The sequence below is a fragment of the Nannobrachium achirus genome (genome assembly GCF_963921795.1).
Source record: "Nannobrachium achirus genome assembly, chromosome: 24".
Lineage (NCBI taxonomy): Eukaryota > Metazoa > Chordata > Actinopteri > Myctophiformes > Myctophidae > Nannobrachium > Nannobrachium achirus.
In genome coordinates, this window is record NC_137831.1 from 28,390,141 (window position 1) to 28,417,904 (window position 27,764).

The 27,764-nt window shown below is 45.2% G+C and overlaps 1 protein-coding gene across 1 annotated transcript in view; it reads left to right on the forward strand.

Annotated features, from left to right (window-relative positions):
* The window catches only part of LOC308280196 (zinc finger protein GLI2-like), a gene marked incomplete at both ends in the record, with an annotated part of 102,631 nt that extends 76,716 nt beyond the window's left edge, over positions 1–25,915 (forward strand). The window contains 6 exons of the mRNA XM_080720459.1: positions 1,291–1,469; positions 7,777–7,926; positions 13,159–13,323; positions 16,226–16,498; positions 22,607–22,976; positions 23,736–25,915. Of these exons, the coding sequence (XP_080576585.1) occupies positions 1,291–1,469; positions 7,777–7,926; positions 13,159–13,323; positions 16,226–16,498; positions 22,607–22,976; positions 23,736–25,915 (3,317 nt within the window). The remainder of the gene's footprint in view (positions 1–1,290; positions 1,470–7,776; positions 7,927–13,158; positions 13,324–16,225; positions 16,499–22,606; positions 22,977–23,735) is intronic.
* Positions 25,916–27,764: the final 1,849 nt, after the last annotated feature.

A 27,764-nucleotide genomic window follows, 5' to 3' on the forward strand; every position in this document is an offset into this window, starting at 1 on the left:
GCCTACCTCCCTCCCTCCCTCCTTCTCTCTCTCTCTCTCTCTCGCACTCCTCTCTTTCCTCTCTCTTGCCTCATTCTCCTCTCCTTTTGACAAATTTGCGGCTCCTCTCCCGATCGCGAGGCAGGTTGCTGTTGATGCATGGGGATGGCGGAGCGCGCAGTCGTCTTGGGGCCACCACAATTGATGAACATAGCGTGCGTGGGGCAGAGACAAACATGCTGTAGTCAGCACTGCCTGTGCGTGTGTGCGTGCGGGTGTGCGTTGCCGTTTGCGTGTGTGCGTGTGTGTGTGTGTGTGTGTGTGTGTGTGTGTGTGTGTGTGTGTGTGTGTGTGTGTGTGCGTGTGTGTGTGTGCGCGCCCGCTGCGCGCACAGAACACACTGAAATCCGGGTGGGACAGCCTGCTCATCAATGCAGTACGCTAGGGTCAGTCTCTTGTCTCAGACAATGCACGTGTGTGTCTTTGCAGATGTGTGTGTGTGTGTGTGTGTGTGTGTGTGTGTGTGTGTGTGTGTGTGTGTATGTGTGTGTGTGTGTGTGTGTGTGTGTGTGTGTGTGTGTGTGTGTGTGCGCATGCGTCTGCGTGTGTCTCATGGTCAGGAGAAGACTGCACGATGTCATCGAGTTTATTATTTCTTCGTTATAACTTTTACTTCTCCTTTTCTACACTTTTATTCCCGCTTCCGGTTTCTTTGTATCTTTACATGAACACAGAGATCAACTTGCATGCGTGAGTGCTTACAGTAACCAACCACTTAAGCCCTACACGATACTTTGTCATACGATAAATAGTGAGAATACATAAAAAAAAAGATCTGCAAACTCACAACATGATGCGGTGCCATGCGTTGTGAAAATGTCATATCACGATTATTGTGACAAAAGAAATCACGATTTACGATATTATCGCGATAATCAAAATCCATTATCCTGGGGCGGAGCATTTGCCAAAAAATAGCAGATCTACAAGCTCACAACGCAACGCATTGTGAGCTTGACCGAAAATGTGACTGGAAGCACTTCCGGTCGGGCGATTAGACACCGATCTCCGATAAAACAGCGATTTTACTTTTAAATGTTTTTTAGCGATTAAAGCATTAAAGTCTCTGGATTATCGGGCCCGGCAGAGAGGAACATAGGGATTTTATGAAACTTAAACTGATTGCAATCTTAAGTTATGGTGGTGAATATTTAACACTTTTACAGAAACTTTTGACATAGATCTATCACCTGTTCACACTAACGTGAGCTCCCTCAACAGTTCACAGTTATTTATAGACTATCCTTCGCTGACATTTTGACCCGGTGACATTTGGCTGCTCTCCTCAGGACCATCTGGGCGGTATGATGGACATGAAGGACGACATGGACAGAGACGAGTGCAAGCAGGAGCCAGAAGCCGTGTACGAGACCAACTGCCACTGGGAGGGATGCTCCAAGGAATACGACACTCAGGAACAACTGGTCCATGTAAGAACTTCTCTTTAGCCCCTTTTCGACTGCAGTTTTAGCACCACACCACACCACACTACACCACACCACACCGCACCACATAAAAATATCTACATTTTCCATTACACAAAAGTACCCCTATCGGTAAGAAACAAATTGACCCTTTTAACTGTGATAATACATAATAAGTTTGTATTACAACTATCCTAATTATAATGCACTATAATGGATTATAACTGTGATTATAATACATTATACAGTATTAATGTATTACTATGATAATTATAATATACTATAATAGATTATAATAGTGGTTATAACACAATAGAATCTATTATCATGTATTACAACTATATCATGGTAGTCTAAATGAAAAGTCAGTGAGTGATCAGTCATTATGATGTGTTTGGCCCTGTGTGGCCTAGCTCAGACCTACTCTAGAGTGGATACTTTTTAGTACCCCGTTTAGTACCACTTTCACACCACTCTACCCAGGACCTTGTAGTGGAAAACCTCACACAAGTCGACAAGTGGGTGTTGTGGTGTGGAGTGGTGTGGAGTTGGGCCAGTGGAAAAGGGGCTTTAGTGTGTACTATTCATTTTACTCTGGTAGTAATTCAAAGAGTTTACAAGTACACTACGAGGTTGCACTTGTACACTCTCTGATTTACAAACAGATGAATTATCATTGAGGATTCTATTACTGTCATACAGTATGTGTACCAGTAAGACTCCCTAATCGAGAGATAAGCGACCGTCAGGTCGCATACACAAACTTTAGAAGATTGAAAGTTGAAGACCCCTGCAGTAAGGTTTATCTATGAATAGGAACGGGTTCACACTGCAAGTCAGTGGAGACGAAGGTGGACTGTTTTGTTTTTGTGATGTGCGTTATAGGGAGACCAGTACAGGCCTTACGTGGCCTCCCCTCTGTCAGCTCCTATAGGGCCCCTCTACCTTTCCCCCCTGAGAAACTTCTAAAGTCAGCCGCGCGCACAGAAAACAGTCATCAGCGTCTTAGGGGTTTTTCTTTTTTCTTTTTTTGTGTAGTGGTGGGGCTGTGTTGGAGCTTTCCATCACAGCCAAAGCAGAGGCATGGTAGAGTCTAAGGCATTCCATGGTTCCACTGAAGCAGAGAGAGGGAGACAGAGGGGTGGGAATAGGGGTCAGGGGGATTAGCGATCATAGAGGGGCTCTGTGTGTGTGTGCGTGTGTGTGTGTGTGTGTGTGTGTGTGTGTGTGTGTGTGTAGGGAGGGGGGGTCTCTCTCTCTCTGTCACTCAGCCATCTCCTCCTGAACCTTCCACTTTCCGTCTGAAAAGAAAATAGCAAAAGACGTACAGAAACGAGCCGCGGCGACTCACCTCTGAACCAAACGACGGAGTCAGCGCCGTTTTAGAAATGTGAGCCACAAATATTGAGTTGCGTGTCTGGTATTTCTTCATCTTTTATCGTTTATACAGCGCTTTAAGCCATTCAAGCCTACAATTATTGAATGCTTTAACTATTGAAAAATAGCAGATCTACAAGCTCACAGCGCGGCACCGAGTGCCGCGCTGCGAGCTTGTAGGTCAGCTATTTTTGAAAAATTGTGAAAATGTGTGCACATTTTTCAATAAAGATTTTTCAAAGCAGACTTGTGTAACTCAAATCACAGCTTCTGGGGGGTCCCTGGAACAACATATTTTGAAATAGTGGTATGCGGCCGAATAAATGTGATTTTGGGGGTCCTTGACATGAACAAGTTTGAGAACAGCTGATTTAGAGGAAGGATTTAGAAGTTGGGTCAAAGATCAGGTCAAAGACATTCAAAGATTTGCACTCATTTTCACGATTTTTCAAAAATAGCAGATCTACAAGCTCGCAAGCGCGGCACTCGGTGCCGCGCTGTGAGCTTGTATATCTGCTATTTTTCAATAGTTAAAGCATGAAATAATGGTTAAAGTGGTTCAAATCTATAACGCGACTCGGGCGGCGTTCCAGGTATTTGAGAGTTAGATTAGGATTGTTTGGGGGCTCTCCCCGCCCCGGCATAGAGATCTGACGTGTTATCTTCAGGGACATATCTTTCCCCTTTGATTTCTTTCTTCTCTGCTCGCTGGGGTTTCAAGTGGGTTTTCACGCTAAAATTACACCTCGCTGAATTCATGACAAGGCCTTTCAATGATACTAAATGAGACTAAAACCCGGGACTGTTCACATTAAAGTGAAATCCGGCGTATTCTGTTGACTTAAACAAACCGAACGATGTCAGTACAAGCCTCGCATTTGGGAACATTTTCTGGGTCAAAGGCAGAGAGAAACTTGAGTTATTGAAGACCTTGTGATAAACCAATGCCCAGGTGTAATTAGCATGGGAGCTAAAATAACAGGGCAGTAGTACAGGAGTAGACCTAGACCAGCATCTCTCTGCCTTCTGCAATGGTGGCTGTTATCACTACAGTGCATGCCTCGTGTGTGTGTGTGTGTGTGTGTGTGTGTGTGTGTGTGTGTGTGTGTGTGTGTGTGTGTGTGTGTGTGTGTGCGTGAGCGTGCGTGCTCAATCATGTCTGTGTGTGCCTGGCTGTATTCTGCGTAAAACAGAGTGCCCCTCTCCACTTTCAACTTCCTAATATTGAGGGGCCTGGTTGCTCAGCCAGTTGGTGCACGCACCATATTCTCTTGAGAGCTGACAAGGTTAACTTACATTAAATACCTTTTTACGAAAGTGTAAGGCGAGAAAGGACTAAGTCCATGAAGTTTCTGAGATAAACTCAGTGAATCTCAGTGAAACCGATTGAATGTGCTATGTGGCACTTTAAAGCTGAGCTTCTAATTCTGTTGTAACTCTAATGACAATAAATTCTGATTCTGAAATCTCAGTGAAATGCAGTGACTCTCAGTGAAATGCAGTGACTCAGTGAAATGCAGTGACTCGCAGTGAAATGCAGTGACTCGCAGTGAAATGCAGTGACCCAGTGAAATGCAGTAACTGAAATGCAGTGACTCTCAGTGAAATGCAGTAACTGAAATGCAGTGACTCTCAGTGAAATGCAGTGACTGAAATGCAGTGACTCTCAGCGAAATACGATGACTCTCAGTTAAATGCGGTGACTCGCAATTAAATGCAGTGACTCTCAGTGAAATGCAGTGACTCTCAGTGAAATGCAGTGACTCTCAGTGAAATGCAGTGACTCTCAGTGAAATGCAGGGACTTTTAAGTGAAACTCAGTGAAACTCAGTGACTCTCAGACAGTGAAACTCGGTGAACCTCCATGAAGTCTGTATTGCCACCAACACTTGGCTAGCAGGCTAGCAGAATCCTCGGGGGACACTCGGTCCGTATTTAGAACGAGAGTAATTAAGAGATCCCAGGAAACAGCTGTGTTTGGACAATCCCACTACACCTCACTGTTTAATAGCCACACACGCACACACACACGCACACACACACACACACACACACACACACACACACACACACACACACACACACACACACACACACACACACACACACACACACACACACACACACACACACGTGCGCGGACGCAAAACTGTTGAATTCAATTTAAATAAATGTCCGTTCCGACCCGTCCCGGCAAGGTCGAGTCGGCGGAACACAGTGGCGGAAAAAGTACCCACTTGCCATTTAAGTAAAAGTAGAAATACCACAATGTAGAATTAATCTGTAAAATGTATGCAATTGAGTATTGGCACCAGAATAGTACAAAAGTACAATATTTGCCTCCGGGATGTAATGGAGTTGAGGAAGCATAAAGTATTGAAAAATACAAAAAATACTCGAGGAAAGCATAAAAGAGTAAATGTACTTGGTTAGGCTACTGTCCGCCAAAGGGGCGTAAGACCACATGAAACTCTGAACTGAAACCGAGACGTTTCAAGCAGCAGGCAGCAGTGTGGAATTAACCCACTGAGGACTGATTCTATGAATGTCTTTTGAAAAAGAAGTAAAGATATCAGTTGCAAAGGTTTGCTTTAAAGGAGCTATAGTCAACTTTTTCTTGAAAAACGGACGCTAAAATAAAAATAATGTTTCGAAAATATTTTATAAAAAAATATAAAATATATGTGTTTCTATTCAAAAATGACCACAAAAAGCATAAAATAATCATTTTGGCCATTGTCAGGCCGACTTTGTTTACATACCTTATCAATCCATATATAAGAATAGAAGAGGGATGTAAACAAAGTCAGCCTGACAATGGCCAAAATTATTATTTTATAATTATTTTACGCTTTTGTGGTCATTTGTTTTATAGAAACACATATATGAAGCTTAATCTTTTTTATAAAATATTTTCAAAACATTATTTTTATTTTAGCGTCGTTTTTTCAAGAAAAAGATGACTATAGCTCCTTTAAAAACACACATACTCAAAGATTTGCACTCGTCTGCACGATTTTTCAAAAATAGCAGATCTACAAGCTCATAGCGCGGCACTCGGTGCCGCGCTATGAGCTTGTATATCTGCTATTTTTGAATAGTGTTAAGTGGTTAAAATCTAAAAGGGACACAGATGTGTTTTTTTCCGGCCTAAATGACTTAAGGCGCTCCACCCTCAGACATGTATACAAACAGAGGAGAGGAGCGGTGGAGCTACTGGCTGCTCGCTGACGTGACAACGTTTGTCTTATCAAAGAACCCGCCGGGCATCCCACACACACGTATACATGCTGCACACATGCTGTTGTTACATATGTGTATATACTATGTGGCATGTGATTGTACAGTGTACGCACCCACACACGCATGCACACACCCTATATGCTATCCATTTACACCGCAAACACACACACAGTTATACAGTATGCTGTATACTTGGAAACACGCGCGCACACGCACGCGCGCACACGCACGCGCGCGCACACACACACACACACACACACACACACACACACACACACACACACACACACACACACACACACACACACACACACACACACACACACACACACACACACACACACACACACACACACACACACACACGTAGAGACACTACAGTTGCGTGTTGTGAAACAACCGTTGCAGTTGGTGCAGAAACCTCTATCAGCATGTTTTAAACTGTTTAAAAGGATTTTCGTAAATGAATGTCCTTCTTCAGTGGTTTTCAACCTTTTTCATATGAAAGTCCATTATCTATTCAAAATTTAAGACACTCAGACCCAAACTTGGAATATTTTGTTATCGTTGGATAAGATTTTGGTCCACAATTCCATGGTGTATTGATGTTGGTACCATAGGAGAGATAACAGGCAATATTTATCAAAATAACAATTCTTCTACATTCTCTAATTGTGTGGACTTTTTGTACAGACAGGCCTGGAATTTCGTCATTTTAGGGGCAAGGTCACTTGGCCTTTGCTGTAGTCCATTTTTTTAGGGCACAAAGGTCAAATGCCAGGGCAGGAAGGCCATCAAATAAAACAAGATTTTAGTCCTTTGAAACAATTTGTTGAATGATAACCTAATATGCAGTGAAATAGATAATGATGTTATTTACAATCTGATCCATGCCCATGCCTGCACCAATCAAAGTCACTTGATTGGTTTAAAGATCGGGACACAGGGGAGTTAAGATTTCAGAATCTCGTCAAAAGACACTGGTGTATACGTGACAAGAAAGAGACACTGCACTACTGTCTACATATTGACAAGAAAGAGACAGAGGAGAAAGTGGAACAGTCAGCTGGGGCATTAAGGCCACTGTGGCCTCAGGGCACGCCATTTTGTTGAGGAGCACAAGGCCAAACTGAGGGGCCTCCACTAAATTCCTGCCCTGCTTGAGAGCATATTTTTTTAATTTGAATCCTGAAAACTAACAGTTTTGGACATACAGTATGAGCCCAGTAGCTATACTGTGTGAGCCCAATCTTTCAGTTGTCTCCACGTGAGTGTGTTTGTGTGTGTCTGTGGGGAGCGTGTCGCTGTTACTACATGTCATCTTTTCGACACCCGACTCTAACCCTCGCCCTAACCCTAACCTCCGTGGAGTGAGTCACCTGCCCTCCGGTCGAAATGATGGTCGTTCAAAAGAGTGCGATTTTCCCGTGTCTGTGATTGTTTGTTTGATGCATGCGTGTTCCCACACGCGTGTGTGTGCATATGCCACGTATGCATGCACGTGCATTCACAGTAATCACCAACTCCCCTAGGAGGACAGTAGGCTATGTGCTTTCACGCGTACACATGTGCACGCTCTTAACACACGTGCACGCTCTTAACACACAACTGTGCCAGTAGTGCAACTGCGCAGAACATGAATAACTGTTGTACCTTGTGTGTGTGTTCTTTGTGTGTGTGTGTGCGTTCACAGCACATCAATAACGACCACATCCACGGGGAGAAGAAGGAGTTTGTGTGTCGCTGGGAGGAGTGCTCTCGGGAACAGAAGCCGTTCAAGGCCCAGTACATGCTGGTGGTTCACATGAGACGACACACCGGAGAGAAACCACACAAATGCACCGTACGTATAGAAACCAAGCACACACAACCTCCATGCTCTTACACACACACACACACACACACACACACACACACACACACACACACACAGGGGAAAAAACCACACAACTACACGGTAGGTACAGCAGGTATGTGTACTGTAGGTAATAAATAGCCATAAGTCTGAGATGCACTCACACACACAATGGAAAAACTACGCCAAGTGGACCCCAGGTAACGGATAGCCACCACCGATTCTGACTCTCTCTCTCTCTCTCTCTCTCTCTACCTCACACACACACACACACACACACACACACACACACACACACACACACACACACACACACACACACACACACACACACACACACACACACACACACACACACACACACACACACACACACACACACACACCCCTCTGCTGGTGGTTCACTATGCCAACACACAAGGGAAAAGCCATACAATTGCACCCTACAGTAGTTAACAGATAGCCAACTTGTCTGCCTCTCTCTCTCTCTCTCTCTCCCTCCCTCCCTCCCTCCCACACACACACACACTACGCATGATGCGCCCATACGTGCCGACACACAGGGGAACAAGTGCACCCTGGGTAACAGATCGCCACAGAGGGGGCCCGCCGTGTGTTCAAGCTCTCAAAAACAGTTATAGAGGTGCAACTGCAACCCCAGCCCCACAGGCACAGACAGTAAAATATGAACATACACCTAGTGTACCTGCTAGAGTGCAAGGCCGGTGGCATGGCCGTGTGGGAAAAGTACTCAAATGTTTTACTTAAAGGACAACTTTTTTTTTTTACAACAAGGGTTCATATTTTAGATAGTCAATAGAGAAAAGAAAAGATGAGTGTTAAAATGTTTTCATTTACTTCTTTCTATCACTTTAGTGATGCATGCAAGTGGCTAAATATGTCTTTTTAGACACAATAAGCCCATTCCCAAGATGCACTGCAATCTTTCATGGGCAGATGTGACTTATGGGGGCTGGTGTAAATAGTAACAAAGAAATTGCCGGCTTATTGTGTCTAAAAATATATTTGGCCACTTGTAGGCATGCCCCGACCCACTGAAATCAAAATACTAAAATCGCTAAAACGATAGAAAGCAGAGGGAAGGGCAGAACGCAGGATTGCAGGTTTAAGCAATTGGCACTGGGTGGAAAAATGGTATACAAAAATCGTGGGATAAAAAATATTAAAAAAAAGTACTTGAGCAAAAGTAAGCGTTGGCATCTAAATGTACTCACTGTGCTGTGAGCTTGTAGATTGTCTAGATTGTCTATTTTTAAATAGCCAAGGTATAAAATAGAGCTAAAGCGGTTAATGTATGTTTTATAATATTAGGCTATAATTTATATCTGCAAAGTAACCAGTAACTAAGGTTTTCAAATGAATGTAGTGGAGTAAAAGTACAATATTTGGATCCGAGATGTAGTGGAGTAGAAGTAAAACTTTTGGAAATTGGAAATACTAAAGTAAATGTACTTAGTTACTTTACACCACTGGGCATACACACCTCTCCCTCTAGCACACACACAAACACAAACAGAATTCTAACACACCTACAGACCCACAAATACACAGACATTAAAGCATTAACGCACAACTACCTGCAAGGCCACACACACACACACACACACACACACACACACACACACACACACACACACACACACACACACACACACACACACACACACACACACACACACACACACACACACACACACACACACACACACACACAGGTGTCACAAGGGGGGGGAGTGGGACTGAGTTACTAGGGCCCAAGGTGGAGGGGTCTATCTTTAGCTATTGAAAAACAGTAAATATACAAGCTCACAGCACGGCACCGAGTGCCACGCTGCGAGTATGTAGATCTGCTATTTTTGAAAAGTCGTGAAAATGTGTGCAAATCTTTGAATATATGTACTTTTTAAGCAAACATTTGTAACTCAAATTTGTCTTCTGGGGGGTCCCTGGAACTAAATATTTTGAGATGGGGGTCCGTGGCCAAATACATATCATTTTGGGGTCCTTCACTTGAAAATATTTGAGCACCACTGACATAGAAACATAGAAGGATTTGAAATATTCATACTCCGCACAAATTTTCACAACTTTTCAAAAATAGCAGATCTACAAGCTCGCTGTGAGCTTGTATATCTGCTATTTTTCAATAGTTAAAGCACAAAATGTGAATGAATCCTTGTACCCGGGGCCCAGAATTTGGTGCGACGCCCCTGCACACACACACACACTCTCAGACTTGCGCACGCACATTCTGTAGACACAAACAGAACTCTAACACACAAGTGGACTGATAGCGTGCCGTGTTTCACAGGCATAGACCACACAAATAAACACACACAGACCACACGCACGCACGCACGCACGCACGCACGCACGCACGCACACACACACACACACACACACACACACACACACACACACACACACACACACACACACACACACACACACACACACACACACACACACACACACACACACACACACACACACACACACACACACACACACACACGCAGACCTGTAGCACACAGACATAAACAAAATCTGTGTCACCCGCTCACGCACACATACGGTACTCCGTACCCCTCTGGGACGCCAGTGTAGGAGATCGTGTTAGCTCATTATTCACCTCGCATTACACATCAACATAAATCTTCCCCCCGCAACTATGTGGTCCGCGATTTTAAAACTTCAAATATAAAGAAGATTTAAAAATACCACCAGGACCACTCCTATCTTCATATTTCACGCTAACTTCCCGTTGAGATTGCAGTTGATGAGCTCTGCCTCCAAACACAATATATATCCATTTTGGGGCGAAAAGCGAGAAGTCATTAGCGTCGTTGCGGTGCAGAGACGGTGCAGAGGTTTTTAGGCACGCGTCGTTGGGATAAACGCGGGCTCCTGTTGACCCGGGATTGACTGCCGCCCGAGTCTCGCTGTCTCCCGTCTGTCTCGGTAATGAGAAAATAATGGCCATTTGTTTTTTTTAAAAAAGTCACTATCCAGAGACTACTATTTAAAATGTCTAAAACACAGATTCGGAAAGCCAGAAGAAGAGCGAGTTTCCTTAAGGAATTTCCCTTTGGCATTAATCACGTGAACCCTAAGCTATTATTGAATCCGTAGGAGACGGTGGGAGAAGGAGCGCTTCTTTTCGGTTCACCAGCGTCGGCAGGTTGGCTACTCACCAGCGTCAGGGTTACTGAGGTTAGGGTTAGGGTTTGGGTTAGGTTTAGGCATAGAGGTCAACATTCACCCGCGCTGTCCAAGTGACCACAGCCGAGCGCTCCCGACCTCCGCTCCAGCCAATCACAAGCCGCGCCTTCTAATTTATTCAACCCCGTCTCCTACGGATTCCATTATCGCAAACCCTAACGTCCCTATTTTGGGCGCTGTCGCAATAGGCGAACGCTGCAAAAATAGCGGATATGCAAGCTCACATGGTCTGAGGAATATCAGACACGAATATCAAGCAACATAAAAACTGTCTGGACACAAAAGAAAAGGAGTCTTTTAAAGTGAAATACCTCTTTGGATGGTTACACTAGAGAAGAATATGGGAGTTATGCCAGTTTGGCCACAGAAATGAGGTACTTATAAAAGATTCTTTTACGATCCTTTACCTGCACACGGCCGCGATTACTGAGAGAGAAAAAACAAACAAAATCGAGATCGGACCTAAACCGGCGTGGCTCACAGGGGCGTCACAAGGGGTAGGAAAGTGGGACTGAGTTACCAGGGCCCAAGGTGGAGGGGCCCTAGTAACTTTAACTATTGAAAAATAGCAGATATACAAGCTCACAGCGCGGCACCGAGTGCCGCGCTGCGAGCTTGTAGATCTGCTATTTTTGAAAAGTCGTGAAAATGTGTGGAAATCTTTGAATATGTTTTCAAAGCGGACATATTTAGTTCCAGGGGGTCCCTGGAACTAAATATTTTGAGATGGGGGTCCGTGGCCAAATTCATATCATTTTGGGGGTCCTTCACATGAAAAGGTTTGAGCATCACTGACATGGAAACATGGGTTTCTTGCACACTTTTTCACAATTTTTCAAAAATAGCAGATCTACAAGCTTGCAGCGCGGCACTCGGTGCCGCGCTGTGAGCTTGTATATCTGCTATTTTTCAATAGTTAACATTCATGGGGGGCCCGCAGTGAATCCTTGTACCCAGGGCCCAGAACTTGGTGTGACGCCCCTGGTGGCTCATGCGATTACATCACTAGTCAATGAGTGGATCAGATGGGAATGCCACTCCTGTTTGGTAAATAGTTGAAGGGCTTCAAGGACGACTCACGTGAATGTTATGGTTTCATAATGAGAGACGCTGCTGCATCAAAGCATTCCCGTCAGATGTGGTCACTCCATCACATCATCTTTTATGTTCTTGCATTTCATATTTTATGTTATACCTCTCACGTCATGTTTTGCGAGTGCATGATTTATACCTGCGTTTTATCTCTGAGCAGATCAGCTCAAATCTATTTCTTTTAAAGTTGTAAACTTTATATCGTCACTGTCGGGCAGAAACCTTGTATCTCCAAGTTTCAAATTTGTATGTTTTTTTCGCAAAGTAAAGCCCCGCTTCATCATACAAGGCCGTTGCACAAAGGTAGTGAAAACAGCAGATCTACAAGCACACAACGCCTCGCGGTGCGAGGCGTTGTGTGCTTGTAGATCGGCTGTTTTCACTAGTTTAAATCATTTTTAAAATGATAAATGCAAAATGAAAGGTGTTGGACGTATAAGGTTTTCACCCTTACCACAATGTGTTGGTTTCTCAAAGGCATTTTCCAATGTAAAGTGAACACATTCAATCTGTATTTATTTTTTCCTTGCAATTTGATTGTTGCTAAAAACGTACTCTGAACTACCGTAATCCAGACTAAACTAAACTGAACTACACCAGACTATACTGAACTGGACTAATTTACACAAGACTAAACTAAATTAAAACAAACTGTACTTAAGCCAATAAAACTGGAAGGCATCTGTGTCACTTTGGAAAGTTTTGTGTTGGCAATTCAAAAACAGCAGATATACAAGCTCACAGCTCACAGAGCAAGCACGTCCGCTATTTATTTTTGAAAAAATCTTGAAAGTATTGAGAGCTACCGATTTTAGAAGGCATTTTGTAGAATCGGCCCCGGGTCTTGATGGATTAAAACTAAAGCACATTTCGTTCTTGTTGCAGTTTGAAGGCTGTGCAAAGGCCTACTCTCGCCTGGAGAACCTGAAGACCCATCTTCGCTCGCACACGGGAGAGAAACCCTACGTCTGCGAGCACGAGGGATGCAACAAAGCCTTCTCCAACGCCTCGGACCGAGCCAAGCACCAGAACCGAACGCACTCCAACGAGGTGCAGTGTACACACACACACACGCACACGCGCACACACACACACACACACACACACACACACACACACACACACACACACACACACACACACACACACACACACACACACACACACACACACACACACACACACACACACACACACACACAAACGCATGCACGCACGCACACACAGTCTTGCAGCAGTGTGTGCGCCTGCTGCAGACTTCAGACAGACTGTCTTATAGCGTTGCATTACACATTCCCTCAGTGTTTTTTTCTCTGCAGAAATGTACTATGTGTAGTACTTTGTGGGATTAAGCCCTCTAGACTCCAGAGAACTGGACCTGAGACCTACACCAAATCTCTTCTGCAAAAAAATAGCCGGTTGACAAGCTTACAGTGCGTCGTGAGGTGTGAGCTTGTAGATCTGACTATTTTTGGCTAATGCCTGGATGTCTGGAACAGTATGATGGATTCGACTGCGGTATTTTGTCATCCGCCACGAACCGCAGCGCACACGCAGATTGTGCACCATTGTGCACGATGGACACGCCGCGACGCCAAGAAAAACGAAAAAAGCGTGGCAGTCGACCCTCAAAGTCGAAGTTTAACGAAAGCAGTTGATGAGTTGATAATCTTTCCGTAAACTTGGGGCAAAAGTTTGAAATAATCATCATATGGGTTTGAAGTCGTATCGCCCAGCCCTAACATACAGGTGTCTGTGTGTGAGTGTGTGTGTGTTTGGACGTGTGTGTGTGTCTGTATTTGGACGTGTGTGTGTGTGTGTCTGTATTTGGACGTGTGTGTGTGTGAGTGCGTTCGTGTATATGCACACGTCTCAGTCCCTCTGCGCGCTCACACATTTGTGAGTAAATAATGAGGCAGGGAACTAATGAGCGCGGCGGCCCACAATGCATTAGGGCGCATCAGGCCCGCCCCCCCCGCCGCGCAGGACCACCTGCAGGTCCCGAATAGAAAATGAAACCTGGAAGAGTTTCACACTGCACCCCTCCTGACCATCCATCACACTGGGACGAGGAGTGGGAGTTCACCAGCACACACACACACTGGCAGAAAACACGTGCACACATGTGGGCACACACACATACACTGGCAGAAACACATGCACACATGTGGGCACACACAGGTACACACACACACAGGCTCACACACGTACACACACACACACAAACTGAAATACAGGACATACAGTATACTGTGCCAATACAGATACTTGTGTGTGTGTGTGTGTGTGTGTGTGTGTGTGTGTGTGTGTGTGTGTGTGTGTGAGTGCGCACATTTGTGCGTGGCTGCGTGCGTGCATCTGCACGCCTACTATGTGTGTATATTGTATTTGTATACAACATGCACACTGTAACACAAAAATACAAGCTAATATATCGTTGCTGTCGGGCAGAAACCTCGTATCTCCAAGTTTCAAATTTGTAAATCTTTTCGCAAATCATACAAGGCCGTCGCACAAAAGTTGTGAAAACAGCAGATCTACAAGCACACAAGGCCTCGCGGTGCGAGGCCTTGTGTGCTTGTAGATCGGGTGTTTTCAATAGTTTAAATCACGAACAGTTTTGGACAAACCCTGTACAAGGTTTTCACCCGACAACGACGATATGTTGTATTATACACTAGATGCCTACAGTATATGACTAAATATGTACATTCAGTACGTAAGACACATACGGTAAACACATACACATAATTTACATATTGTACACATCCGGTTGATCTGGACTGTCTGGCTTTAATAAATACAGACAACAAGTCCATCTATTTAATCTGACCTGCTTCACACCTCCGTCTCTCTCTCGCACGCGCGCACGCACGCACACACACACACACACACACACACGCTCACACACGCACACACACGCACACACACGCACACACACGCACACACACCAGTCTCCACCTGCATTCGGTCTAGAACAAACAGTCATGAATCACACACAGGCGCTTTAGCAGGCGACGTGCACACACTCCAGTCTGGGCTGGGGTGCACATGAATTATGTATGTCTCTAATTGTGTTCTCACAAAAACAAGTACCACATAATCTGACTAAGTTGGAGGAAGTGGTACAATCTAATTCACGGCCATATATTTAAGTGGCGGAACCACGCGCGCGCTTCGCTTAATAATATGCCGATGGTTAATGATGTTTTGTTTTGCCACACAAAAAAAAAGGGTGTTACATATTTCCATAGAGAGGCCTCACAGTGAAATGATGGCGTAGAGTTTAAGTAGAGGAAAGAAGAAAAGAAAAGAGAATAGTACAAACGAACTTTGAATCTTGCATATTTATAAATACTTATAGAGTCACAGATGCATGGCAGGAAGCTATGTAATGTATTCATTTCATACATTCTCCAATGTATGTATTGTTGTTACCCTGCATTTTTTTTGTTAGCACAAACATGCATTCCATATAGGGCTGGAAACACACTTGGACAAAATGACATCATCAACTTGCGACGCATTGTCCTACCTTGGTAAAAGATGAACTATTTCTCAAAGAAATACAATATTTAAGGTTTTCTAATCTTTAAGTTTAGTTATAGCCGGCAATTATAACGCATAGGCCTATTAAGGTTTATTAGCCAGGGATTTGTGTAAACAAAAGGGACATGGATTGCCTGCCATCCACAAAGATACTGTAGGTATAGAGCAGCCGTCCCTCGGAAGTCCCCGGTTTGATTCCGGGCTCCTCCTGGTTTCATATCCAATGTGTCCTTTAGCAAGACACTGACACTGAACCCCATGTGCTCCGACCGACTGAGCTGTGAGATTATATCTGCTATTTTTCAATAGTTAAAGCATAAAATAATCGTTCAAAGTAATAATGCTTAATAATGCGTCCCCTGCCTAAATGGGTTAATAAAGATTGTTTGATTTACGCCAACAGAAACCGTACGTGTGCAAGATCCCCGGCTGCACCAAGCGCTACACGGACCCCAGCTCTCTCAGGAAGCACGTGAAGACGGTGCACGGCCCCGAGGCCCACGTCACCAAGAAGTATCGCAGCGACCTGCCCCCTCCCCGGCCGCCCAGGGAGAACGGCGAGAACGAGGCGGGGGCCAGGGACCGGCTCAGAGACGACAAGATGTCGGACCATAGCTCCCCCAGAGGCGTGGAGGACTATCTGCACGTCAAGTCCATCAAGACGGAGCACTCTGTGGTAAGATTAGTTTGGCGGTCTCAATCCCTCCTAATATGTGAGCTGGCCGTGTTTTTTCAATATATTTTTTTATATATTGTATTTTTTGCCAGCTCACGTCAGGAGTCACCAGAAAGTAAGACGGGCGTTTTGGTATCTATCATCATGGTTAAAATCTAGTTTGAAGTTACAATGGGTTTGTATAGGACTTACCACTGTCAAAAGTTCTAAGCGAGCTCTGGTGACACCAAAAGGTGATGTGAACACTCCAAAATACATGATTTCGTCATGACGGACTCCCCGACAAGCTCCCAATTACTGTTTAACTTTTAAACTAGCGGTAGCCATTAGAAAATATCAATCCACTGCATGGCCTGTTTCTCACCTACACTGTTAAGACTGTACAGGTGAAATAGAGGTTGTTTATTATACAGTGGTAGTAACATTAACGTTAACTTTAAAGGAGTAGTTCACGCCCAAAATGAAAAGTTTTCTATTTATTGCTAACGCCATGGAGACTTGAGTTCAAAAAAAAAAAAAAAAAGAAGTTTTGGATATAGTAAATTTACCCCCATTGATTCCGGATAGGTCCCCATCCGGAATCAATGGGGGTACGTTTATTGTAATCAAATGATTGTCTTAGGCATGCGAAAAAATTAAAATTATTATTGAACTCAAGTCTCCATGGCATGAGTAATAAATAGAAAAAAGTCATTTTGGGGGTGAACTACTCCTTTAACATTGTTTAGCACTCATATGTAGAGGGTTGGATGTTGCAATGGCGACCGTGTGCATTGAGGGGGTCCTACTATACGTATTGTATCTGCAGTGCAAAACGATGTAAAGCATGTCGAGTTGAACCAGTACTACGTATGCAGAGGAAAAGTGCGCGCCACCTTGATTCTCCTCACTAACATTCTTCTGTTACTAACATTGTCTTGCCTCTGTATTCCAACTAGCCTTTAACACCTTCCTCTGTGCTAGGAGCCTCTCGCTGCTCACTGCTTGATCTTCCTTCTCTCTCTTTCTTTCCTGCTTTAAAAACCTTCCCTAAGGACAGACCTTGCTAAGGTGAGACTCGCTTTTCGTTCATTACATCTTCTTTCATCAGCTGTGAAGAGCTTTGTTCCAAAATGACACATCCGGCATTTGACAGATCTGTCTCCCTCTATTAGATTATGTAGATCGCTGTATTAACCACCTGAACCATATATACTTTGTTGACTAGGGATATGTTCTATGCCCCTCCCTTTTTCTCCTCTATCTTCCCCCGAACAAAGCATATATGTATTCAAGCTCACAACACGTTGCAATGCAACGTGAGCTTGTAGAGAGTCTACACTTGTTTTCGCCCCAATGCTGACCGGCATGCGTAGAATAGCGACGCTAGTGAACACGTTTTTGAAGTGTTGTAGCAGTTTGTTGGCTACACACGCTACCTCTGTAGCTTTGCTGCTGGTTACTCTTGACATGCATGGGTCACTGTCAGCTAGATGATGTACAAGCAAGAGATAATCGCCAGATCGCTGGTCATTATTAAGGCCATTTCCCACTGCGCCCGATAATGATATGTCGGCATTCACATCAATTATGCCGGCTTTATTGGTGTGGTGTGGACGCTGCTATCCACTTCAATTGAAAACTATATATTTTTTATCATTATCGTTATCGGGCGCAGTGGGAAATGGTCTTTAGGTTGATAAGGCAGGCAGCAAAGGTGCCATATCACCCTGAACCAAAAATGACCAGCGACCCAGCAATTATCCCACTTATTACACAGCTACTTAATAAATACATTAATAAATTGTCCCAAAAATAGCCACAAAACAAAGTATTTCCTTGCTTACGGTAATGAAAGTATTACGCTGACGGTCCGCCCAGCACAACACTGTCACCTCGGAAAACAAGGAAGTGTTGATCAAATAGAATACAAATTTGGTTACTGCATCGTGTATTTCTCGCTTCAAATGTTTTCAAAAACATTCTTGAGAGCAACGTTTAGTCGTAAATCGCATTGTGTGTTTGTTTACATGGCTGTCATGTTGGATATGCCATAAAATTCAAGCAGTGCAGCCAGGCGCTCTGAGCCTTTGATTAGAGGGCGGTCTGTTATGGAGCGCTGCGGTCGTTATCAAGAAATAACACACCGCTGTGGCTGAATTCAGCGATTGACCAATCAGAATCCAGCATTCAACCAAGCCGTGTAATAAGCATGTTTACTGCAGAGAGGGCAAGATGGTACAAGCCAGAACAGATGGAATCGTGCTGCCATCACGGCAGAGGCTTTCTCTCAGTGTGGCAAGGGACCAGAGATCTCTTATCTTTTTCTACTAATTACAGAAACTGCTTGCCATGCCACAGGTATAAACCCATGGTAGTGAAATGGTACCGGGGCTCTTCCCTGAACATGTGTGTGGTGCGTGGGGATGGCCAATTTATCCTGTGTCCATCACAGGGATGGGACGATACGCGATATTATCGTTTATCGCGATAAAGAACACTCACGATAATCGTATCGTGGAGATTTCAATTATCGTGATATCGTCCTCCGTCATGCACTGGGATCAATTCACCTTTTATTTGCCGAGCTGCATATCCGGAACCGTTTAAACCCTCTATAATTGGTAAAAGGTACTTATAATAAACGTACTTGATGCAGTCTTTTTTTTTCGCTCTCTAACAAATCTCTTTGCCCAATAAAAAGCCGATCTACAAGCTCACAATGTGTCGCACTGCGACGTGTTGTGAGCTTGTAGATCTGCTATTTTTTGGCAAATGTTCCACCCCAGGATAATGGATTTTGATTATCGCGATAATATCGTAAATCGCGATTTCTTTTGTCACAATAATCGTGATATGAAATCTTCATATCGTCCCATCCCTAGTCCATCATTAGCTTGAAGCACAGGGGTATTGTTGCACCCAGTTCAAATTGGTTTAACCAGACCAGCTTTGACCAAATCACCCACCCCACAAATGCATATTGAGCTGGATTAAGTAATTAATCAACTTGTAACCTACCTGGTTAATAAAAATATAATATAAAATGTGTATTTTAAAACACATCGTGAACAACAATCATTACGGTCACTCAAAATAGCCTAAATCTACTCGCATAGTATCTTGTTTGCATATTCTGCAAGATTTGCTGCATGAGTTCGCTTACTAAAGGGTGGCCTTGTGTATGCATTTTGTAATCCAGCTCTTCATAATTAACACCGGTCTTCGCTTCATCTTCATCAAACTGCATGCGTGGAAAGGCCTTGTACAAACAAAGCTTACATGGTTTGTTTATGCCCGTTCTGATTGGTTAAACAGCGCACATACTGTATATCATCATCACCGTCAGGGTTGGAAACCTTGTATGTCCCAAAACTGTTACTTTTCAAGAAATATATTAAACAGACAGTGTTCCAATGCAGGGGTCTTCAACGTTTTCAGGCCAAGGACCCCTTAGTTAAGAGAGAGATGAAGCAGGGACCCCCACAACATGTTCATAGATATAGTGTCATTGTTTGACAGAACAATCGTCAGTGTATTTTGGATTCATGTCAATTTGTGTTTTCAGATATTTAACCACTTGAACGGTCAATACTTAATAAACTTGACCTTTCACTCTACTTAGTCTGCTCTTTTTCCCCTCTAAACCAAACCTATAATAAGCTCACAACTATAAGCTCAAACCTATAAGCTCACAACGCCTCGCACTGCGAGGCGTTGTGAGCTATTAGATCTGCTATTTTTGGCTAAAGTTCTCAGAATATGGACGCTAGGACCCCCTGTAGTAACGATGAGGGGTCCCGGACCCCCTGTTGAAGACCCCCTTGATTTAAACCTTATCGCTATGCTGACGTTCACCGTCGTTCACCGCATGATCCATCGCATGATTCGCCATTTCCTCTTCACATTGGCTGTCCATTTTACACAGATCAGTTCAGTCATACGTGAACACGTACAAGGATTCACCTGGATGTGTTTTGTCATGTACGGCTATTGTATAACACCTCGCCGCTTCCTGTTTGCACAAGAGCACATCTGTTCCCGTTTCTCCCCGTAATGCAAACCAAATCCTTCTGGGGTTCACAGACCTATCACACATGTCTGCGAGCCAGACCGTGATAAAAGCCTCCCCTGGATTAATATTCAAACATGGGGGGATTGTTTTTGGCGCCACGAGCAACCGCTGCCATCTCTCACGCTGTGATCAAGACAGCTTTTTAAGCGGCGAATAAATTAGCATCGTCAGGGAAACCAGGGGGGTGTGTACTGTGGGAGGGGCGGGCCTTTTCAGATGGGACGGATCACCTTATTTGGCAGTTGTGTGGTTATCGGTTGACAAGGCACGATAATGAGATAATGCTAAGACAGGAGGACATGAGATATACATAAATGTATGTCTTCAAATTTGGCATATATTCAACTTTTTCTTGAACAACGGATGCTAAAATAAAAATAATGTTTCCGAAAATATTTTATAAAAAAATAAGCTTCATATATGTGTCTCTATTAAAAAGTTACCACAAAAAGCGTAAAATAATGATAAAATAATCATTTGAAATGAAGAATCCAAATGGAAATCTGTTGGGGTTTAGTGAAACTTTCCATAGCCGGTGTGTTATTCATTAGGGAAGTGCATGGGCAGCTTCTTGAATGTTTTATACTTTTACTTTGCCCATATATTATGCAGATGGCCCTGATGTCATAGACTCATAGATGACTAACAGCATAGACCTTCCTCTGAGTATGTTTGTGCCTATTTCACCCACATAATAACCCTGGCAACGCTGGGCACCCGGGGCTATGAATACTCCTTTTTCATAAAACCCTCTATAATTGGTAAAAGGTACTTGTATATCTGCTATTGAAAAATAGCAGATATACAAGCTCACAGCGATCTGCTATTTTTGAAAAATCGCAAAGTCTAAGGTAACGCGTTCCGTCGCTGGCGTTGGCAGACAGCCACAGCGACCTCCTTCCCCTGCGTCGGCAGAAACTTTACAGAAGCCAAAGTTGATGATCTAACGCAGTGCGTGGCTGTGGACTACCCAGCAGGCTTTCATCCTGCCCATCTCTAATTCACAAGACGGGCCAAGATGGTCTGTAATCAACGGCCCCCCCATCGCCAACCTCTCATTATTTACAATTAAGCCGGGGGAGGATAACGGTCTCTATGATTGGCTGTTAGTGGTGCCATCGTAAAAAAAGAAACAACAACAATTGGTCAGTTTGTGATCTGCTGGAGAAAATGTTTTGCTTTTTGAGTATAAACAGACTCATGATGCTTCTACTTCTCTCTCCCCCCTCTCCACCATTCTTTCCTCCTCCTCCTCCTCTCTCTTTCATCACAATCTTCCATTCTTTACCTCCTATCCTCTTCTCCCTTTTCACTTAAACTTTCTCTCCCGTCTTGTCCTCCATCTCTCCCTCTTCTTCCCATCCCTCCCTCCCTCTCTCCATCCTTCTTTCCATCTCTCTCTGCCTCCCTCCGTTTTTCCCCTTTTTTTCCTCATATCTGCCATTAGGCCGATGTATCCTTAAATTTTAAACACTTCAATAACTAATCAATGTATTTACTCCATGAATACGAAGGATAGGCATCTATATAAGCTTTCAGCTTCAGCCTATTCCTTTTGATCACCTGCGACAATGACTAAACGGATGTATGACCTGTATAAATGTATGAGAGTGATTAGGGCTGTCACGATATGACATTTTACATGACGATTAATTGTCACTCAAAAAATTGGCGATTAACGATTTAATTGTGTTTTTGTCGTTGATAATTACATTTCTGTTTGGCTTTTAGGCTTTGAAGTTGTACATATGACACAACCTAAATATACAAAGAAATTACTGACATATTTGACAACTTACTACTTAAAAAATAACTTTGATAGTGGAAATAGCAGATCTACAAGCTCACAACGCGTCGCATCGCGACGCTTGTGAGCTTGTAGATCGGACATTTTTCGGAAATTTTTCAACATTCACGATTATGACGATTATGACAAAAATAATTGCGATAATGTCAAATAATCACGATTAGACGATTATGTAATAATTGTGACAGCCCTATGAGTGATCAAATAAACCAAACTAAACAAAAAAAAACTCTCCCCCCCCTACTAGATGTATCAGTCCAGCCCTGGTGGCCAGTCGTCATGCAGTAGCGAGCCATCGCCACTTGGCAGCGCCGCCAACCATGACAGTGGAGTAGAGACAGCGGGCCACAGCGGGGGGAGCCTGGGGGACCTCAGTGCCCTGGACGACCTGCCCTCCGTGGACTCCCTGGGGGGCTCCGGGGGGTCCCCAGCCGGCGGCGGCATGGCGGTGGGCCTCCACCTCCGCAAGCCGCTGGGCACCGGCCACTGCCTGGAGCGGCTGAAGAAGGAGAAGCTCAAGTCAGTGAGGGACTCGTGCATGTGGGCCGGCGGCAACCCAGCTCCCCCGCCGCCCCTGACCCATGGCACCTCCAAGCTTCCGCCCATCCTACACAGCGGTGAGTGGACGCTGATCATCAAGGGGATAATTTAGGGTTATTGGTTATGAGTGTATTTATTGCTGGCAAGCAAAGAAGCACCACAAAGTGTCAGCATTTTCCTGTGTGTGTGTGATGCTTTTGATCATTTACATGAGCGGTTCTTGACTTTTTTTGTTTCCGACTCCTCTGGGTTTTCTCAAGAGAATTTCACTTCTAAAACCTGGATGGTTCGAGCGGCGCTATTACATACAAAGCGAATGCAAAGACGAGACAACGCGCGACGAGCACGGGGCGAAAGGGCGCGGCGCTAACGATCCGAACGGGGTGGACGCAAACGGCGAATAATCCAACTGAAGCGACCTTCGCTTCAACCCCACTCCACCCATCGCGTCCCGACAGCCAATCAGCGTTGATGTTGTCCGGAGACACGGAAATGTTTTTTGGTGTTTGGTGTTGGGACTGAATCTTTCCGGTTGTTTCGCCTTGATTCCAACGGGACATGATTTTTTTACCAACGCTGACCTGCGCGACCAAGGTGAAGCGATAGACGCGACTAGAATAGAAGAAATAGCTTCTGGTTTGGATGCAGCTTAAAGTATGTTCTTGAGACATAGTGCTGTATAGAAAGTGTGTCTGTGGTGCAGACACAGGTCCATATAGACAGATAGTAGAGAGACAAGATGTATAGAGGACAGTATAGAGGAAGTCAGTGTGATCATCGCACAACCCATCACTTATGGTAATTTAATTCTCGTGTTCTCTCTCTCTCTCTCTCAGGGTCCCTCCTGGATGGTCCCAGCCTGGGTGACCTAACCCCCAGCAAGATGACTCTGCTGGGCCAGCTGATAGAGCGACGGGACAGCACCTCCAGCACCATGAGCTCCGTCTACACCCTCAGCCGCAGGTCGTCCGGCATATCCCCCTGCTACTCCAGCCGACGCTCCAGCCAGACCTCGCACTTCGGCTCCAACCGCCTCAACAACCTCAGCTCAGCCGGCTCCTACGACCCCATCTCCACCGACCTGTCCCGCCGCTCCAGCGAGTCCAGCCACTGTGGAGGCGGTGGCGGTGGCGGGGGAGGAGTGGGAGGAGGTGGCATCCTCAGCCTGACCCCGGCCCAGCACTACCGCCTCAAGGCCAAGTACGCCGCGGCCACAGGGGGCGCCCCGCCCACGCCTCTGCCCAACATGGAGCGGATGAGCCTGAGGTCCCGCATGGCAATGTACGCGGACCACCAGGAGTCTTCTGGCTTCAACGGATCCTCCGACTTCTCTTCCAGACGCTGCAGTGACTATGCGTCTCGCACCATGATGCCCCACGAGGTCCCGTCCAGCATCCCCCGGCGAGCCAGCGACCCGGTGAGACGGCCGGCTGTCCTGGAGCCCCTCGGACAGCCGCAGATGCAGCGCTACAACAGCATGGGAACGCTAGGCAGCATGGGGCACCCCCAGCCACATTCGGCGACAGAGCGACGGGTCTTAGCCCAGCAGGGCTGCCTGCGGTCGGACGGCAGCCTCCACCGCTACCCCTATGGCCCGCGGCCTCCCAGCATCTGCGAGAACATCGCCATGGAGACCATGGCCGGCGAGGAGGAGGATCTGATGCTGCCCGATGACGTGGTGCAGTACCTCAGTACCCAGAGTGGAGGCCGGCCTGTGAATCATCACCAGGCACAAAGCGTCCAGCAGGGGAACCCACAGCAGCAGTTCTACCATCCAAGGAGAATGGCCGTCGTGGATGCCATCGTGAACCCGCAGTCCACCCAAGCTCTGATCCCGGGACAGCAGCAGCAGCAGAATCAGAACCAGCAACAGCTGTGTCAGTCTTCACCCGGGTCTGGTAGGGCCCACGTGTCCGTCCAGTGGAACCAAGGGTCCCCGGGTACAGCCAAGACCACCCAAAGCCACCAGGCCAGACCGCAGGTCAGAGGGAACCTGGCTGTCCTCCAGCAAAACCAGAACTTTGGGTCGTTACACGGCAGCAATCTTAACTCCAACCAACAAATTGTCCAGAACTTTTCCAATCCCGCACAGTGTCCGGCTGACCCCAGAGTAAACTGCATGCCACAACAACAGAGGTTTCAGCAGGCGGCGAACCTCAATGAACCAATGAGATCCCAGTACAGGTTCGACCGAGGCAGCGGCCCTTACGATGCTAACGGCAACGCCAATCACCTTTCGCCCTGCAGTAACACCACAGGGGTCAACATGAATATGTTGAGCCTCGTCTGCAAAGAGGAAAACGTGCCGACGGATGTAATGCATTACAACGGTTTGGGGGGTCAGCTCGTTCAGGTCAAACTTGAGGAGTGCGACGGATCATACATGACCTCGCAGCAGCAGAGCTGTAGCATGGCGTCTCAGCATCCCATACAAAATGGGGGTCAAGGACTTCTACAACCCAGGCCACCAGCAGAACCCAGGATACTAAATAGACACCATTCGGGGCCAGTCTCAATGCAGCGATCAGCACTCGTCCAGCTCGGCGGGACCCCAAGCTATGCCAACGCAAACGCTCTGCCGAAGACCTCAAACAGCGAGCTCACGGATCAGCACTGCTCCGACGACAACGCCTTGTACTACACAGGGCAGATTCAGCTCTTTGAACCCAACGGTAACCTGGACCACGAGGTTCCGCCCATGCTGGACGTGGCGACGTCTCCTGCTGACGATGCGTGCAGCACCGTGGACTCCGCGAGCACCGCGGCACAGGAGCAGACCCAGATAGACTTTGACTGCATGCTGGACGACGGGGATCACTCCAGCCTCATGTCGGGAACCCTGAGTCCTGGCCTCCTCCAGAGCTTGTCCCAGAACTCCTCTCGCCTCACCACGCCCAGGAACTCGGTCACGCTGCCCTCGGTTCCTGCCGGGACCGGGAACATGGCCATCGGGGACATGAGCTCCCTGCTCACCGCTCTGGCCGAAGAGAGCAAGTTCCTCAACTTGATGTCGTAGCGCTGCACCGAGGCACAGACTATAGTGTCGACACAGACTGTAGTGGCGACACAGACGGACGCTTGTAAAACCGCCGTCGAATTGCAGACAATTGGATTTGACGCCTGACAACCAACACTTGACATCACAACAGAGATGTATTAGTTGCAAAGACAAAAAGACATTTGACGAACCAGACACGGCCGTGTGCCAAAAACCTGAAGCACACACGCTATGTTCACATGACTCCTGTACAGTCTCATTTGTTAAGTATTTAAAATGGCAATTTTCTATCTTTTGAAAAGCCATATTTTTTTGCCTTAGGTAGTGGATACAATATAAACGACAGCACAATTGTTTTTGTTGTATGGGATTGTACAGACCTGCAGTAAAAGAAAAAAGAAAGAAGAAATCAGTTTACTAAGTGCCTGGCTCCGCCCAAAAGTATGCCCGACAAGCATATGACACGACGAAATGTGTAAGTGCAACCAGGTCCCGATTTGATACCTACATATTTTGGAATGTACTGTACTATCACCATCGCCTAGTTGTTTAGAGATTCTACACTGTACACTAAAGCAAAGTACTTGAGCGCGACATTGTCCATGTCGGCTTGTTTGACGGCTGTCGCTTTCTGCCTGCAAAACGGCAAACAGCGAACATGGGTAATGAGAGTGATTCAACGATAGCCCTTATTTTTTTTATTTTCTTCTTGTATCATCATATCACGTTAGCTCACAGGGTCCTCCTCAGTGAGACATTATTTGTTGGGCGCCTCTGCCCAGATTGATTGTGACAACTTCGTGTCAGGCGTCAAGACGCTCGAGTTGTGACTGGAATTATGACATCACACACAATGACAGACAAGTCGTTCTCTGGCAGCGAGAAGGAAGGTCAACCCAACCCCCCGCCCCCTTCCAAAACCTCTCAAGCTTTCTTTTTGTACATGCTAAGCCAGTGTGTTGCGCTGGTTATATGTAAATATTATTTGTACATTTTTATGAAATACAATATCGACATGGTTGTTTTACAGAAATGCTGCCTGTGTTGTCTTTTGTACGAAGAGTGGTTTGCGATTTTGGGTGTTGTTGGGCGTAGTTAAGTCACAGCACTGATGGAGCTGGGCAGGGGAGTTTTTCAAAGGGTAAATTTAGTACAACATCCGAGCTAAGGGAGAAGCTGATAAACAACTGAAAGACATCCCAGAACTACTAGGCTAGATGCTGGATCAAAACAAGTTAAAACAGTGTACAAGAATAAAAAAAAATACGCACAGCCAGTATTGATGCTCCCGAAACCAATTTACTAAGGTTTCGAGCCACCAGGCTCTTACTCAGACCTTCACAAAACGTCCAGGCTATACCGATGTTTCCTGTTGAGACTGGCAGATTTCACCCATGTTTTTTCATCTCACTCACGTCATATAAAAAATATATAAATATATAATATATAATATATATATATATATATTATATAATATATATATATATATATATATAATATTTATATTATATAATATATACTATAAATAAATAATATATAAATATATATAAAAAATAATAAATGTATGTAAAATAAAACAATTCACAGGAGGCAAGCAGTGCAATGTAGTTTCAAATGCACTACATTGCAGGCACTTTTTGAGAGTGAAAAAATAAGAAGATACATGTGACGTGTGATCTGGGCAGCTTGCCCAGGGAAATGTTAAGAGCAGAGATGGATAGAGACTGAGAGCGTCTGAGGTATTCTGCCACAGTGGCGCAGGTTCACAACACGTGGGCTACAGGAGAACTTTCACCATTTTGATCCTTCCTTTTGTAGTGGGAAGTGTTGATTGCTTGAATTATTTAAAAGCTCAACTTTAGTCTTT